The sequence below is a fragment of the Neomonachus schauinslandi genome, chromosome 13 (genome assembly GCF_002201575.2).
Source record: "Neomonachus schauinslandi chromosome 13, ASM220157v2, whole genome shotgun sequence".
In the NCBI taxonomy this organism is placed as follows: Eukaryota; Metazoa; Chordata; class Mammalia; order Carnivora; family Phocidae; genus Neomonachus; species Neomonachus schauinslandi.
The window spans coordinates 26,302,697-26,320,533 of record NC_058415.1 but is presented as its reverse complement, the minus strand read 5'-3'; the positions used below and the strand labels follow the sequence as shown (position 1 = coordinate 26,320,533).

At 34.8% G+C, this 17,837-nt stretch overlaps 1 protein-coding gene across 1 annotated transcript in view; it reads left to right on the top strand.

Moving 5' to 3' along the window:
• Positions 1-17,837, top strand: part of AGTPBP1 (ATP/GTP binding carboxypeptidase 1) — a 139,122-nt gene that overhangs the window by 83,765 nt on the left and 37,520 nt on the right. The window contains exons 14-16 of the mRNA XM_021677917.1: positions 3,525-3,608; positions 5,206-5,292; positions 5,377-5,525. Of these exons, the coding sequence (XP_021533592.1) occupies positions 3,525-3,608; positions 5,206-5,292; positions 5,377-5,525 (320 nt within the window). The remainder of the gene's footprint in view (positions 1-3,524; positions 3,609-5,205; positions 5,293-5,376; positions 5,526-17,837) is intronic.

Sequence of the window (17,837 nt, the reverse complement as noted above, 5' to 3'; positions counted from 1 at the left end):
CACATATCAAATTGCCAAAATCTAGAAGTTTGATAGCACATTCTATTAATGAGGCTGTGGAGGAACAGGCTCCCTTATACATTGATAATGGGATTGCAAATTGATAGTACCTCTTGTGGAGGGCAGTCTGACAGGGTCTATCAAGATTAACAGTACATATTTCCTTTGACACATTATGGGAATTTATAATTTATATGCATGATATATATACATATAATTCGCACATCTGTGAAATGGTGTTCAAAGTTTTTCGTTACGGTGTGCTCATCAGTCGGACTAGTTAAATACATTATGGTATATCTTTTCTGTGAATGCTGTGCAGTGATTAAAAAACAGAAAAATCTCTAGGCACTGATGGAAGGAGCTATAAGGTGCTTGCGGAAGGAGAGTAATACAAGTAGTTAGCTAGATGGAGGGAGGATATGGATTGTGTTGAGAGTCTCCATCTTATACTTTTATATAGCATATGATTTTTGCTCCTTGTCAATATATTACGTGTTCAGAAATTTAAAATTAAAAAGTAGGTGAAAGAATTGTGGCAAAAGCAAAATAAGGAAAGCAAAACCCTGGATTTCCTTATAGTAAGTCTAGGATGGCTCAGGGGAAATGTAAGTACTTCTGGAATGGAGACAGTGGTAGAAATCTTAGTAGGAGCAACAGTGGTAGATGACTCTGAGTGTTTATGAGCCAGGCAGAGAACTGAGTAATCAGCACTTTTTGCGCAGTGTGCGTGTGTATATGAAGTATGTCATTTCACGTTATAATGGCTCTGTGAGGAAATTGCTATTCTTCCTCTTATTTTACACAAGACTGTGCTGAAGCTTAGGGTTTTTGAGCAACAAGGTTATGCCGTTAGTAAATGGCAGAGCCAAGAGTCAGACTCTGGTCTAGGTCATGAGCCTGTCCTGTTCATCCTTTATATATAGTGATCATGTATATGGCTTAAACCATACTCTCTATAAAGATTATCTTCTGTGGCTCCTCGGGGAGCACTTAATGTAATGAACAACATTTCCCATGACATCCTTATAGCAAATATAGCATTGAGATGTATTAAATTGTTTCTTGTAAGGCTGCTCTGTATGGGTTAAAACCTAATTAACACAGGACAGTTTTGCTGGTGGCCGCATATCACATGACCTTCTGAGTATTTACTGTTCAGACTGCCCTGCAGGAGTTATCTTCTGGGCCAAGCCTTTGATAGATACTGAATATCAGTAGGTTTGAGGTTATAGTCCCCAAGGGTACCTGGAAAATATTTATTGTTTTGTTTTGACTGGAGAGCCATATATTTTAATAGGCAGGTGAGGTAAAGGAAGGAAGGATTGATATTTTATGAAACTTGTGCTGCTTAACACAAATCCATACCTGAATAAAGGACTGGTTTTCCTCTTTATTTATGAGGGCTGATGGCAGGACAGCTATTTCCCTCAAGTGTAATTTTAGGTCTAGTCTAATATACATGGGCCACTATGTCCCCTAAAATACAGTGTCAGACGTTGAAAACCAGTGGCCTGTAGGCCATATTAATTTGCACACGATTTTGACTTCACTTGCAGACTGGTTGGTTTGTTTGTTTTGTTTTTACTGATTGCCAACATTTAAAATTTGGGAGATTCCCCATAGAAATCCAAGTTTCTGATGTTTCTTGAAAAATTGGTATGACAGCCTTAACCTCTGGTTCCTACCCGGCAGTGATCAGTTTGTTTTTTATACAGAGGCTGTGCTCTGCAGTTTTCCACATCACCACGGGTCAGCTCACGCAATTACACCCGCTGGCCCATGGCTCTCTGTGCTATTCTGACCCTCTCTTATATAATGGAACTTTGCTGTAGAACTGAGCTGTTGCATCAGCCTGTTAATAACATTTTCCTTTAAAAAAGAAAAACACTCAGACTTTTGTAGGTATTAATTTTTGCACATTTGTGGTATGTATCAGCCTTATTTAATAAATTGTTCTGACAAGTGGATATATTTATGCTTTCACCCATACTTGAATACTCACTTTTTTTTTTTTTTTTTTGTATGGCATATCTGAATATATGTGAGTGCCATCTCTTTTATTGTCGAAGATCTGGGTGATATAAATTTTGGACTTGTTTGTTATTGTAATTAAAAGCTTTTTAAAAGGTTGTTTCTTTAGAAAGAATTTGGCATTTGAAAGTTATGATATTGAACCTAACTCAAGGATTTATATCATAATCCTTTGGTAGTGGGTTATTTATTTATTTTTGATAGACTGCTTACAGTGATGAGTTATTTTTTGTAGAATAAAACTAAAAATAAATTTAGAGTTGTACATTCTTTTTCCTGTATTTATCACACCTTTTAATGTTTTCCTGATAATTTTTAGTTCATCAGAATAGATTCTTAGCTTATTCTGAAGTTATACTGTGATATTACTAGGTATATTTCTAAACTATATGAGAGTTAATACACCATAATCACAAAAAAGTATCTTTGTGCAGGAGACTAGTTTCACATCTACCTGAAGTTCAGGAGACTTTCAGTGTTTAGTGTATTCTTCAGATTTTATTTATAACCATTTTGGCAAATTTTCCCACTCTGCTCTATCAATGTCAGTAGACCACAGTTCTAATCTGCATTACCAGTCTTTAGCTGAAACAGACAAACTTGAAATTTAAATCATTTCATATAATTGGCTTCCTCTTTAAGAATAAGTGCTGGTATGACAAGTGATACTATGACTATTAACACCAGCAGGCATCTTCCCACCAAGACCTTTGTGGCCAGTCTACCTGGAGTTCCAGGCACCTGGCTTTATCCAAATTTGTTCTGGTTTGGTTACAGTTCGGTGCCACTTTTAGTGATTTTTGTATTCCTTGGCTTAATTACTGACAGGGAAGATTGTGGGATTTGTGTGTGGCTCACTCTTCTAGGACAGTGGCAGGGATTTTAGGAATTTTTCAGTTAGCTGGTGTCCATTTTGTTGGACTGATTCATGGGGAGATCAGGCCTAGAGGATCCTGGAGATTCAAGGTCCACTCTCTGCTTCCTGACACAAGTGTTCCCCTCACCCTCCACATTTCCTCTCCAGCCACAGAAGAGAGCACAGATTCTGCGGAATGTGTAAACTGTTTGCCAGTTACATTTTAGCTACATTCCAGCAAGCGTGGGTTTAACAAATCTCCTTTATACGTAATTTCTGGCTTTTAGATCTTTAGTGCTGTTACGTAAAATTATGTGCTTAAGGGCTAGAGAGAGGTTTCATATAATTTCTATGTAGAAAGTCATAATATGCATTCAAGATTTTTTTTTAAGCTATTGAACTTGTAGCTGTATTCTACATGGTTATTTTCTAGAATTCAGACTTTAAAAATACCGGTTTTTGTCTTGCTGTGTATTGATAAATTTGTGTGTACAAAATATATAGAGTGATCATTTTTATTTTAAGGAAGTTTTGTCATTTTATACTTTTTTCATCCAAAACTTATTAGAAAAAGTTGTGCCTTGGCATATAATAATGAATTTTGGTAGTCAACGCTTCTCATTTATGATTTCAGGACAAAAATTGCTCAAGATATTGAGAGGTTAATACATCAGAGTGATATCATAGATCGAGTGGTATATGACTTAGATAACCCAAAGTAAGTCTGTTGTTGCTGTTGTTGTTGCTTTTACTTTTATTTGGACTCTCAAGTTTCAGTGTTGTTTGTAAAAGATAAAAAAATATAACTAACTTGCACCTAGTTTGCCCTTACTCCATTTTCATCTTTTAGCAGGGATATAATGGTAATGGAATAAATAGTTAATCATGTTAAATTGAATACATCACAGGCTTTTGTTTGTTCATAGGTAGACTTTTAATGGGCTTAATAAGGGGAAAGGTCACAAACTGATACTGTGTTTAAAAAATCTGAAATTACCTCCATTGGAGAAAGTGGAAATTTCACATGAAAGGCTGCAGTTTTGTCCTGTAATATTGAGCCTTCATTTCCTTGGGACAACAAATTACCATCCCTTTTAGAAGGAATATGTGCTTGCCAATTTCTCCATAGTCCCCACTACTCTTTCTCATCTTTTACTGCTTATGATGTGCATTGGTCCTTTTGATTACTTTCCAGACCTTTAAGGCCATTTGTTTATGATGCTTGATGCTTTGGTGTTATTTACAATTTAGGGTTATCACTGGTATCATCACATTTTAAGGTTTAAATATAAGTAAATAAATGAAAATTAGAAGTGATGAATGTGACTATTATTTGCCTCCTCAGAGGAAACATTTAATTAGCCCTCAATGGGTTTTCCCCTCCCTCAACATTCTAATATTTGGGGAGAAATTTCACATCTTACTGGTCTTTTTGGAGGAAATAAAACACCTTTTAAAGATCTTTGTCAGAGAAATAAGGGTAAAAGCTGTATCAAAGCTAATGACTGAATTTGGAATAATCTTAAAAATGGAAACCAAATCTACTTATTCAAAATATCTTAGTTATGTCAATGGTTACAATTCTGTGTCAGACAGATAAGGCAGATGTGATAAAAAGAGAAACTCAGGAACCCTGAGGATAGCATACATACCAGTGCTATTTCTAACTGAAATGACTTTGGCCACAGTCATTGAGCTTCTTGGAGTCTTAGTTTTCCCTTATTAGAATATAAGCTTCAGAAGAGCAAGAATTTGTATTTAATCAGGGAAACAGACATTCAACTAAAACTGCATCTGGTACCTAGTAGGTGCTCAGTAAATACTTACTAAAGTAGTGACTATGTAAAGTGAAGATAATACCTTCACCTTTTTGGTACTAAATAAAATAATATCTGTTATCTCATACAGCTCTGTAAATTTAATATTTTCACCTGAGAACTACGTAGTTTAATTAGAATTATTGCTACTCAATACAGGTCATGTGCCTTTTAAAAAATACATTTGGCCTTTTTATATGATTTTTAGTATTTAGGAATGACATTTATTCAGTGAGGCAAAATTTCTTATTTGTGATTAACATTCACTATAAATGTGGGAACACATCTCTACTTGTAGTTACAATTTTTAAATCTGTAAATGTTAGCCAGAGTTTGTGTTTTGCTTGTGTTGGTTGTATTTTTTGGTTTAAAAATAATGAGGAGGGTGACGTGTCCATAGTGGTATATTTTTAATTTGTAGTGTAGTTTTATTTATCTTTTGTTCACCTATTTACATGCAATGTATTTTATTATACTTACTTCAAAAATTTTATTTAGTTACACTATTCCAGAAGAAGGAGATATTTTGAAGTTTAACTCCAAATTTGAATCTGGAAATCTGCGCAAAGTAATTCAAATTAGAAAGTAAGTCATTTAAAATTTTCTTATTTTGTCTGTACACAGATATTTTCCTAATTTTCATCAGATTTCTTTATTTTCTATTTTCAGAAATGAATATGATCTTATTTTGAACTCAGATATAAATAGCAATCATTATCACCAGTGGTTTTACTTTGAAGTCAGTGGAATGCGACCGGGTGTTGCTTATAGATTTAACATCATTAACTGTGAAAAGTCCAACAGTCAATTTAATTATGGTAAGACATGTTTTGTTCCCCTAATTTTAGAAAGTATACAGGCATCGTAACTGAAGGACATAAGTTTGTTTTTTTTTTAAACTATTGACATGTTTAAAAAAAGGTTCGTTGTTCTTTTGTTTTCTCTAATTCTCAAAATTCAGATATTTATTATGCAAAATTTGAAATAAACTGAGCTTTGCTTTGTTGGTGAAAAACCCTTTAAAATGCAATGAGTATCTTTGATTTCATCCAAATTAAATACAACTAAAGATTCATTACTTATGCTGCATAAAATCTAGTTTTTAATGTCAATTCATCTAGAAGAGAATTACATAATCTTTTTTAATTTTTAATTTTGAATAGTCTCATAGAAATGTGGTAGAAGTTGCAGAAAGGTCTCATGTTCTCTTCACTGAATTTCCTCAAGTGGCTACATCTTCCAGAGTCAGGATTTGACATTGGTGCAGTGTGGGTGCAGAGTTTCATGACATTTTATTACATTTGTAGATTCTTGAACTAGTCACCACAATCAAGATACAGAATACTTCTATCACTACACAGCCTTGTGCCACTCCTTTATCGGTCACCTTTCAATAAGATGTTAGCTGTAGTTTTCTGCAAATTTTAAAATCTAGTTGAGGTTTCCTTCTATTACTATTTGCTGAGTTGTTTTGTTTTTATCATGAGTGGGTGTTGAACTTTGTCATATGCTGTGGCTGCATCACTTGGTCTGATGTGATTTTTCTTCTTTTTTAGAAGACTGCTAATACGGCATATTACATTGATTGAGTTTTGAATATTGAACCAGCCTTTTTTTATCCATGGAATAAAATCCACTTGGTCATTGTGTATAATAGCTAACGTTTTGTTAAGAATTTTTGCATTTATATTCAGGAGGGATATTGAGCTATAGTTTTCTTTTTTCTTCTTGTATTATATTTTGTTTTGGTATAGTTGTAATACTGACCTCATAAAATGGGTTGGGAAATGTTCCCTCTTGTTTTTTGGAAGAGCTTGTGTAGATTTCGTGTTAATTCTTAAATGTTTGGTAGAATTCTCCAGTGAAACCATCTGGGTCTGGAAGGATTTCTTTTTTGATAGTCTTTGAATTTCTTTAATAGTTTTAGGGCTGTTCATATTATTTCATCTTGAGTGAGTTATGGTATGTGGTAGTTTGTGCTTTTTAGGAATTGATCATTTCTTCTAAATTGTCAAAAGTGTGTGTAGATTTATTTGGTCACAGGGTTCCCCTGCTAACCTTCTGAGGTCTGCAGTGTCTGTCGTGACACCCCCTTTCATTCCTGATAAATAGTAATTTGTGTTTTCTCTCTGTTTTCCTTTGTCAGTCCTGCTAGAATTTTTAAAAATTTTTTGAACTTTTCCAAGAACCAGCTTTTAGTTTCATTGTTTTTTTCTCATGAGACATTTTTTTAAAACTCTAGTGTTGTACCAGCAAAAATATTAAAGTTGTTAAAAGTGTGAATATGATGATGCTTTTTAAGGGGCATTTCTGAAAATTAAAGCTTTCAAGAGTTGAAGAGGTTGTACTCAGTTGTCATTATTTTCGTGGAAAATAGGAAATTGTATATGCTGAATAATTAACATGTGTGGGATAAAAGCTTTAGTCAGATTCACTAATTTAATGCAATAATCATAGGAAGATTAGGTAGACTAATAATCTGGTTCAGTTATAAACATTTTTTAAAGTTTTAAAATATTTTAAGTAATCTAACTTTAAATAATCCATTTTAAATATGTATGTTTTGTTTGAGGAGTCTGGTTATATTTTGCATGAAGAGTGATATGAATATTCTTGATACAAATCTATTTTACATTCTTTATTTTTGGGATTTGGGGACATAGCTAGTAATCACTGAATGTCACATTTCTTAGAAAAATTTATTTTTGACCTTAAACATTCATGTATTTTTTAAAAATTACCTTATTTGAAACTCATTCAGAATGCTACAACAATTAAAGAACCTCCTGTTTTCCCTATTTAACTTGTAAGCATAATGCTAACATAGTATTTTAGAGGAGAAAAGGACAATTGATTAAATGGAATTATGTTTGTATTTTGGGTGCTCCTTACGAGTATATAAATATAAAAAAGGCTTTCTATTCCTGAAATGATAATCTTCAAATTGTAAAGCTATAGGGAGATGACATCTTTATTAACTATACTTGTTTATTTACTTTTATAAAATAGTACTCTTACTACTTTAAACTTTATTAAGTATTTTAATTTTTAAAATTAAAAGCTTACAGGGGTGCCTGGGAGGCTAGGTTGGTTAAGTGGCAGACTCAATTTTGGCTCAGGGTCCTGAGATCAAGCCCCGTGTTGGGCTCTGCACTTAGCAGGGAGTCTGCTTGAAATTCTCCTTCTCCTTCTCTCTCTCCCTCCCTCTGTGCATGCTCACTTGCTCGCGCTGTCTCTCAAATAAATAAATTAATTAATTAAATTAAAAGCTTAACGTTTTGGAGCAGTTCCCCCCCCCTTTTTTTTAAATTTATTTATTAAAAGGTTTTTTCTATTTTTTTTAAAACCTATACCTCTATGTGATACATAAAAAACCTCCTCCTTTAGTGTCATTTTAAATTTAAAATAAATAAAATTCTATAACTGAAACCAAATCAAAGCAATGGGACAGATGGCTGCTTTATTTTAAAATTTCCCCTTCTCCTTAGCACTTGCCCTTTGGGTATTCTTGTGTGTTTATCATACTTTCCAAACTCAACCTTGTAGGGAATTTGGGTAACAGAGTGGTGTTAAGAAAATGAAAACCGTCAACAATGCATCATCCAGAGATAATCACTTTAATATTATTGTTTTCTTCTAGCCTTTTTTTTTCCTAAGGCAATATATGATTTCTACATATACATAGTTAGGTATTTATTTTAAAAAATAAGGCTTGTAACCCATGCAGTTTCACAGTCTGTATGTTAACCAAACATTATATTGTTAACACTTTTTCTGGTCATTAAATATTCCTCTGAAACAGAGTTTAAATGGACATCCTCCAGAGCTACTACTATAACTTATCCCAACTTTCGTTGTTGTACATTTAAATTGTTTCTAATTATTTTCTATTTTAAATAATGCTGAGATCAGCATTATTGTACAAAATGTTTGCGTGTATAATTATTTAGTTACAAATTCACAAAAGTGGAGTATCTTTGTAGTAAATATTTTTTTTCTGATTATCAAGCAATAGATCTTTTTTTTTTTTTTTAAGATTTATTTATTTTAGAGAGAGGGAGAGAGAGAGCATGCACATGCAGTGGGGAGCCACAGAGGGAGAGGGAGAGAGAGTCTTAAGCAGACTTCCCACTGAGCAGGGAGCCTGATGCGGGACTTGGTCTCAACAACCTCGAGATCACGACTTGAGCCGAAAACGTGGGACACTTAACTGAGTGAGCCACCCAGGCACCCTAAGCAGTGGATCTTTATGTGGGAAATTTGGTAAATTAGAAACCATTTAGAGAAGAATCTATAGGAAGAGAAGAAAATCCACTGTGTAGCATTTTGTTATCTATCCTCAGACTTATTCACATAATTTTGAAATTAAATTTTATCCTTTCATAGATTGGTTTTACAATATGAAAATTCACCAAAACTATTTTTACTGCACAGTATTTTATAAAAAAATCTCCCCATGCCATTCAGTATTTTCAGCGACATCATTACTAATGTTTATATAATATTCTATTGAGTAATGTACAATGATTATTTTAATGGTAACAGTTCGGGAATTTAAGTTTTCAGCATTTCAAAATTATAAGCTGTGATACGGTTGATATCCTTAATTATTTTTTTGTGTGTATTTCTGATTATTGCTTTGCCACCAATTCCTCCAAGTAGAATTTCTCAAAGAAAATGAACATAGGTTGCTGAAGACTAGGGAAAAGGGGGTACTTTTTGTGCTGGTAGGAGTGTTAAATTAGTTCAGCCTTTTTCAAGTGCATTTGATAATGTGCTTTCAGTGTTTATATTTTACTTAATCCTGTTGTTAGTAGTTAGCAGCTACAGCTGAACCCATTCTTTCTCCAAAGAATTTTATAATGTTGATAAATTGAGTTATTTCTCAAATATTTACATTTATAACTCATTTGCAACTCTGTTCCTGACCCTCTAGTAAAAGAAGGGGAGGAAACATTGCTTAGAAGACATTGTATGTGGTTGCTCTGTGGGAGCTCTTACAGAAACATGGCGTGGTTAGTAAAAACAGTTTGGAAACTGGTTGGTAAGATACCACTATTGTGCCTAGTTCCTGACTTTCTGAATCTAGGTTGAATTGTTCTGACTTCCTAGTCATATTATTTGTCCCCTCTGGTTTGAAATACCACAGTTCTCAGAAGCTATGGACTAGCATTTGTTTGGGGGCTGTTTGTTGCTCTAGTACCCTTGATTTTAATTATCCTGACCGTTCTGTCTTGTGTAATATCTTTGTTGCTCTAGTATCCCTGTTGTGTAACTGACTGTGTAGTACAGCTAACACCCTGTAGTCTTTTTCAAAAACAATTTTAAGAATTTTTTCTACCTATTTTTCAGAATAGTTTATTCTAAATAGTATTCGAATAGTTTTGTTTTTTTTTTAAAGATTTTATTTATTTATTTGAGAGAGAGAGAGAATGAGAGAGAGCACATGAGAGGGGGGAGGGTCAGAGGGAGAAGCAGACTCCCTGCCGAGCAGGGAGCCCGATGCGGGACTCGATCCAGGGACTCCAGGATCATGACCTGAGCCGAAGGCAGTCGCTTAACCAACTGAGCCACCCAGGCGCCCTCGAATAGTTTTTTCAAGTGCCAAAAAATTTCCATTGCATGAAACTTCTAGAATAATCTGAGAGAAATTGATTTTTTTTTTTGACAATTTTTTATATTAAGTCTCACTGCTTAGGAACATGGTGTATAGGTTTGTTTACTCATTTTTTATGCCCTCACCTAAGTGTTCTAGTTTTCTTGTTGTAAGTTCTGTTCATTTCTATTTACTTTTAAGTACTTTATGTATTTTTTTTGGTTTCTCTTACGAAAGAGATCATTGTTTTCAGGCTTGTTATTACTTATAATTAAGAAAGCTGTCAAGTTTTATATGTTCACTTGAAAATCAACCTCCTTACCGAACTTTCTTACTAGTTTTCATAGTTTCTCAGTTGATACTGTGGATTTTCTTGGTAGGTCCCTAGAATTTTTCCTTATCCATAGTTATATTGTGTATCTTTCATTGTTTCATAACTTTTAGATATAACTATGAGAATGATTAAAGTAAAAAGGAGACACTGGGCATCCTTGTTTTATTTGGACTTTAATGTGAATTTTGCTAGTATTTACATTAAATACATTAGCTCTTCTTCTGAGTACAGATTCTTTCTCATAGTAAAGAATTTCTACTTTTACTAAGTTTTAAAAATCAAAAGTTTTATTTTTGCGTTTATTAATATGTGACCATATAATACTGTGAGCTGTTAATGTGTTGTACTAATGTTCCTACTATCAAATCATCCTTGGGTTTCAGAAGTAAATTCACTTTGCCATGTGAATTAATATTTTAATATACGTCTATTTTTGATTTGTTAGTATTTTGTTTAAAGGCTTTTTATATCACTGGTCATAAGTTAGGCAAGTCAGTTTCTTTTTCGGAGGGCTGTCTTCATCCAGTTTTGGAGGCAAGCTGATGCTAACTTTGAACGCTTAAATAGAAAAGCTTTTATTTCCCCATCCTGTGTTCTAGAGAGTTTAAACAGCATTTACAGGTCTTCATGAAATTTGGAAAGAATGCACCTCTAGAACTCTCTGATTGTGTGCCCCTTTTTGGGTGGGAGAAGGAATGTCTGGGTAACTTTTTCAGATATCTGTGACTTAGTTTCCTGTTTCTTTTTTTTTTTTTTTAGATTTTATTTATTTGAGAGAGAGAGGGGGAGAGAGTGTGTGAGCATGAGCAGGGGGGAGAGGCAGAGGGAAAGGGAGAAGGAGACTCCCCACTGAGCAGGGAGCCGGATGTGGGGCTCGATCCCAGGATGCCAGGATCATGACCTGAGCTGAAGGCAGACTGACCTGAGCTGAAGGCTTAACCACCTGAGCCACACAGGTGCCCCTAGTTTTCTATTACTTATTGTGACAACCTTGATAATTGATGTTTTCTTATATACATGACATTTAGATTTTCAAAATTCACTAGAAATCATATAGATTTCTAGATGTCTGCAGTGTGTGTGCTTGCTTGTTACTTTTGCTTATTTCCCTTTTGTGTGTGTGCTCAAAACATAATTTATTATTTTAAAAACCTAGCTCTTGGTTTTATTCCTTATTTCCTTTAAAGGTTTTTTATTTATTAATTTTTCTCTTTTCCTCCCTGCAGTTTGATTTTTTTCTTCTTTTTAACTTTCAGTTTGTTCACCTAAATTTATTTTTTTTTAAGATTTTTTTTTTTTAATTTATTTATTTGACAGAGAGAGAGAGAGAGACAGCGAGAGAGGGAATACAAGCAGGGGGGAGTGGGAAAGGGAGAAGCAGGGCAGGCTTCCCACGGAGCGGGGAGCCCGATGCGGGGCTCGATCCCAGGACACTGGGATCATGACCTGAGCCGAAGGCAGATGCTTAACGACTGAGCCACTCAGGCGCCCCCACCTAAATTTATTTTTGTTTGATGACCAAGCATTTGCTCTTGATTATTACTTATTTCTGTATCCCCTTCCCTTCTAGATTTTAATATTAAGACTCCTTGTTAGGGCGCCTGGGTGGCTCAGTTGGTTAAGCGACTGCCTTCAGCTCAGGTCATGATCCTGGAGTCCCGGGATCGAGTCCCGCATCGGGCTCCCTGCTCGGCGGGGGGTCTGCTTCGTCCTCTGACCCTATCCCCTCTCATGTGTTCTCTCTCTCTCATTCTCTCTCTCTCAAATAAATAAATAAAATCTTTAAAAAAAAAAAAAAGACTCCTTGTTATTTTGTAGATTGCCTCTAATTATATGTAGTGTTGGTATCCTTTTTGTTCCAAGAATTATTAGGAAAACATTTTTTATATTCCTAGTTGGTTAGATTATTTTGATTAAAATTTTTCTAATTACTTTCAAGTTTTAGTGCATTTTGTTCATATGCGTATAAAATTTATGATTTGGGAGCGCCTGGGTGGCTCAGTTGGTTAAGCGACTGCCTTCGGCTCAGGTCATGGTCCCGGAGTCCCGGGATCGAGTCCCACATCGGGTTCCAGGCTCCGCGGGGAGCTTGCTTCTCCCTCTGACCCTCTCCCCTCTCATGCTGTTTCTCTCTCTCTCTTTCTCAAATAAATAAATAAATAATCTAAAAAAAAAGAAAATTTATGATTTGGAATAACTTTTTATGGCTTAATATCTGGTCAGTTTTTTATTTCATGGGCACTTGGAAAATAATATATATTCTCTGCTGACAACAACTTAATATACATTTTTAGTTTAGTGTTATAATTCCATTTTTCAGTTTTCTGTGTCCTTATTTATTTTTTATATTCTTTCTGCCTAAGACTTAAAAAAATTGTCTTTCAGCTCTGTTGTGTTTCTGTCAATTCCTCATTTACAAAAACATGTTTTTTTCTCCTTAAGCAGTATTATTTGGCACATAGTTTATAACTTTTCCATATTCCTTTTGTATATACCATTTAATGGATAAAATAATAGCCATACTTCAGTATCGTTAGCCTGGAATTCTGTTTTTATTATTGTTTTGGTTTGAATTTGCTTGATATATCTTTGCCTGTTGTTTCTTATAAGTAGAGGTTGATTTTGTTGTTTGACCCTTGTCTTTAACATGATTTTAACTTATTTAAAATTCTTTTTTAATAGACAAGTTTGGTTTTTTTAATGCTTCCTATTTTTTTGCTTTATTGTTTTATCTGTTATTCTTTAGGGGACTTCAAGGTGTAGTACAACACTTTTTTTAGCTGTGGAAATCCAAAATATGTATATAAAAAGAATAGAGCATGAAGCATATTGCATTGGATTTTTCTCAGTCCTGCTCCATCTGCCTTAAGTTTACTAGAGATACCTCCCAAATTCTGACAAGAAGTGGTCTGAGTTCTTTTTATTTCCATGTATTTGTAAGTATTTAACTAGGAAGTTGGTTATAGCTGTGAAATGAGCTTTTAGGTAGATGTAGTTTTTTAAGTGAACCTCTGTCATTAGTTTTGTTGTTAGTACAACATAAAGGAAATCTTAGTTTGTCTTAACCTCAATAGAAGAAGGAAGGGACTTAGTAAACTGGAATTCAAAATTTTACGAAATTGCAACCAGCTATGTAATTAATGTTATTGTCATTAGATTCATTTTGACTTCACTTCAGGAATGGTACTGATGATAAAAAATATTTGCAGTGGAAACTTGTTCAGCCAGAAGAATTTGTTTAATTGCCATACATGATTGAAATCAGGAAATAATATTAATTAGTTTTAATTAATTCTTCCTTTTTTGATTGGGATGTTCTGGTTGCAGGAGTATTTAAGTGTTGGATTCTAGCAAATATATCCAAAGATGTCTTATTCTTTGGCAATGCCCCCAAGAGGGGCAGAATTACTATTGCTTTAGTTTCTCGAATTGCCATTTTCTTGGGAATTTTTTAGGAGATTGTATTAAATACTTAGTTTTCTCACAGGTGAATGATCTTATTGGTGAATTTTATTTGAGAATTTCTGTCACTGTGTAATGATGCTGTTATCTGTTGTAATCGGTTTCTCCCATTACTTGAAAGGGGTTTGTTCAAATTACCACTAGATGGCAGTCTTGCATTTTAGTAACTTGGAGCTTTCATTTCTAGCTCCTTCCCTGGTGCTTTTGCACTCCATGTCTAGCTCTTCCCCACTACCCTTCCTTTCCCTCCCTCCTTCCCCCCCGCCGTGTCTCCCAGATACATGAGGATTTTAAACCACTTTCTTAAATAAATTGAACATGTGTGGAACCAGGCAACAGAATAGAATTTTGGAGTCTAGTCTGTAGCATTCCCACCTACCCCATGTTACTTAATTCCATACTTGGAAGTTTAGCTGAGCTATCTCTTGACTAAGGAAGCCTTCCTGACTGCTCAGGTTGGATTAGTACCCTCGATAAATGTTCCTGGTAATTTTTTCCTTTGGGGTGCTCATAACAGTTTTATGTTGTTTATGTGTGTGGCTGATTAATCCCTTTCCGCCACCCCCACTTGTTTATAAATTCCACAATAATCAGGGACAGTGTCACTGTTGCTCATCGCTGTACTTACAGTATGGCATTTAACGGATGATTTGTTAAATGAATGAGGCAATGGATGAATGAACTATGAAGAAGATCCCATTAGGAATGTAAAACGAACATGCACAAAATAACACGTCAAGAAGATTCTAGTTCGGGGCGCCTGGGTCACTCAGTCAGTTGAGCGGCCAGCTCTTGATTTCGGCTCAGGTCCTGATCTCAGGGTCCTGGGATTGAGCCCTGCATCAGGCTCCATGCTCAGCGGGGAGTCTGCTTGAGGATTCTCTCTCTCCCTTTCCTTCTGCTCCTCCCCCCACTCATGCACTCTTCTCTCTTTCTAAAATAAACAAATCTTAAAAAAAAATTCTAGTTCAATTTATGATCAACTTTTTATAAATGTTTTGAAATAATTTCAAATTTATAAAAGTTGCACCCTTAATGCAGATGTTGAGGATTTGAAATGATGTCTCATTACCCTAGAATATTTTTAGTGTATTTTCTATAAACAGTGGCATTTTTTTTTTTTCTCATTAAACTTCTGTTTTAATGGGTCTCAAAATTCTGTGACAGATTTTTGGTCAAGTTGTTTTCATTAAAAAGTACTGATTTTAAAAACTAATAACATATAACCACCACCATCAGGAAATTATAACTGATACGTGAATCCTCTCTAATCCATAGGCCCCTCATTTGAGTTTCATCTGTTTTCTCAATAATGTGCAAGAGGATTCAGCTCAAACCATGTGTATTTAGTTGTCAAGTGTCTAAAACTCTTTTAGTCAGGAACAGTTTTGCAGGTTTTAACATTCATGACCTGACATTTTTGACAATTATAGGACTCTTACTCTGTAGAGTGGTTCTCAGTTTGGAGTTGTCTCATGTTCCTCGTGACTCAGTTCAAATTAGGTGTGTCTTTAGCAGGAATATTACAGAAGTGGTGTTGTACCCTGGTGAATACAGCATTTTGTTTGTCCCATTACTGATAATAATCATTTTATCACATGATTAAGTTTGAGTCTGTCAGGCTTTTCCATTGTAAAGTTACCCTTTTTCTTTTTGTAATTAATAAGTATTTTAGGTGGAAGTACTTTGAAACTATGTAAGTATCTTTTTCCTCATCAAGCTCTTAATATGTGAATATCAGTCCAGAGTTGGTTTCCTGTTTTACTGGTGGGTTACAATTTATTTCTGTTATTATTTATTTTGATGCTCAAATTGCCCAAGATTTGGCCAGTGGGATCCCTTTCATACTGGCTTCTGTGTCCTTTTGCTACATCCCTGTCATACTGTGTGGGCCTCCTGGATGTTTGGCACACAGTGCTCAAAGCTCACCTTGCCTTTCCCTGCCTCAACCTGGTATCAATCATTTCTTGGAATAGCCCTGGTTTGTTTTAGTGGTGAATGGTATTTAAAAACCAAGGTCTGTGTGCACAGTATGCGCATTGTTATTGGACATCTCAGTGGACAGAGCTGAGGACTGTATGTTTGTGTGTGCAAATATTTATATAGAAATTTTCATTTGTAGTTTCTCCATATGTATGTATATATTTATGTTTGAGTGTGTGTATATGTTATGTGCGCATATACACACATCCCCACACAATCTCCATGAGGTCACACTGATACCTTTAAGTCCACAGACTCTATTTTGGTTTTTTCCCTATATTTACAGTGTCCTCCAACATGGAGAATCTGGGCTTCCATTATCCTTAATATATTTACTTAGTGATCAGTTCCAGTGTATGTTAAAATCCTTCTGATGCCTTTTTGGGCAGGTGACCTCCTCACCTCATTCAGGGTCTGACACCCAAGTCAGCCTTTCTTCCCACCCCCCTTGCAAGTGTGGCTCCCTGTTTGTTTGTGTTCATTTTGTTTTTAATTTCTAGTTTTATTATGTGGCAAGCAGACAGTTTTGTTTGTAGTGTTTCTCTTTTATGGAACTTCTGACATTTCCTTTTCATCTACTTTATGATCAGTCTTTGTGACTATTTCACATGCTCTTAGAAAGGTATATATATTCTGTATTATCAGGCTATTGTGTTCAACATCTGTATATAAGATTTGCCTTATTGATTATGTTCATCTTCATTTTTGTTCATTTGGTCTGTCATGTACTGAGAGTGATGTGTCCGTCTACTATCAACGGTATGCCTTCTGTCTTCTGTATCTCCTATAATTTCTGCTTTACGTAGGAGGTTGGTCTTACCCTGGTGCATAGGTACTGGGTATTATTATACTTCACTGTGAATGGTGACTTTATAAAGTTCCTTCTTTGTCTCATTTAATATTTTTTGGCCTGTAATCTACTTTGATCTCAGTATTTCGACCCCTGTTTTGTTTCTATTTGCCTAGTGTGTCTTTGCCCATTTTTATACTTATAGGTAATTTAACTAAAAAATTTGGTATATTCTGTCTTCTAGTAATGCTGAAAACCTGGGGTATGTGTGGTTTTATTGGTGCTACTTGTTGAATTTATTTATTTACTTTTTGGTGGTGACGATGTGTGTAGAGATCCAGATTCAGATTCAAGTGGCTACCGTTATCCTCCAGACCAAAAATATGATTTTCCTATTTTTAGTATAAATCTCTGCTGTAATACTAGTCATATTAGAAGCATGTGTTTTTTCTCTGTAGAGTCACTGAGTCCATAATATATGCAGGTTGTGATAGGTGCCTTTAGGTTATTCGAGCTCCATTTTAAACTTTACTTGTCCCCCTTCTCTGTTAAATGAGGGTAATAGCTTCAACTTGAAAATTTCATGAATCTGTGGTTCTTAGTACATTTGATGATTAGGGCCTAAAACACCTTGTCTTTTTTTGTATCTGTACTGTTATTGAGCATCTACTCCATACAACTTTGGCCTTTACTTAGCTATTATTAGAAGCCAATGCCATTGGATGTTGGCTTCATTGTGGCAATTTAATATTTTGATTGTATTCAAGGGATAAGATTGACTGTTCTTAGCATATTTTTTTATGCATGTAAAGGTTTATCCTGTGACTGATGACAACAATTATAGCCAAAATGTCAGGTTGAATAGATTGTTTATTCAGTCTGAGTTACCTCATTTGATTGATTCTTACTAGGGCTACCTCTTTGGTTCAAATGGTTTTTATTATAGTCAGAATTTTCAAGTATCA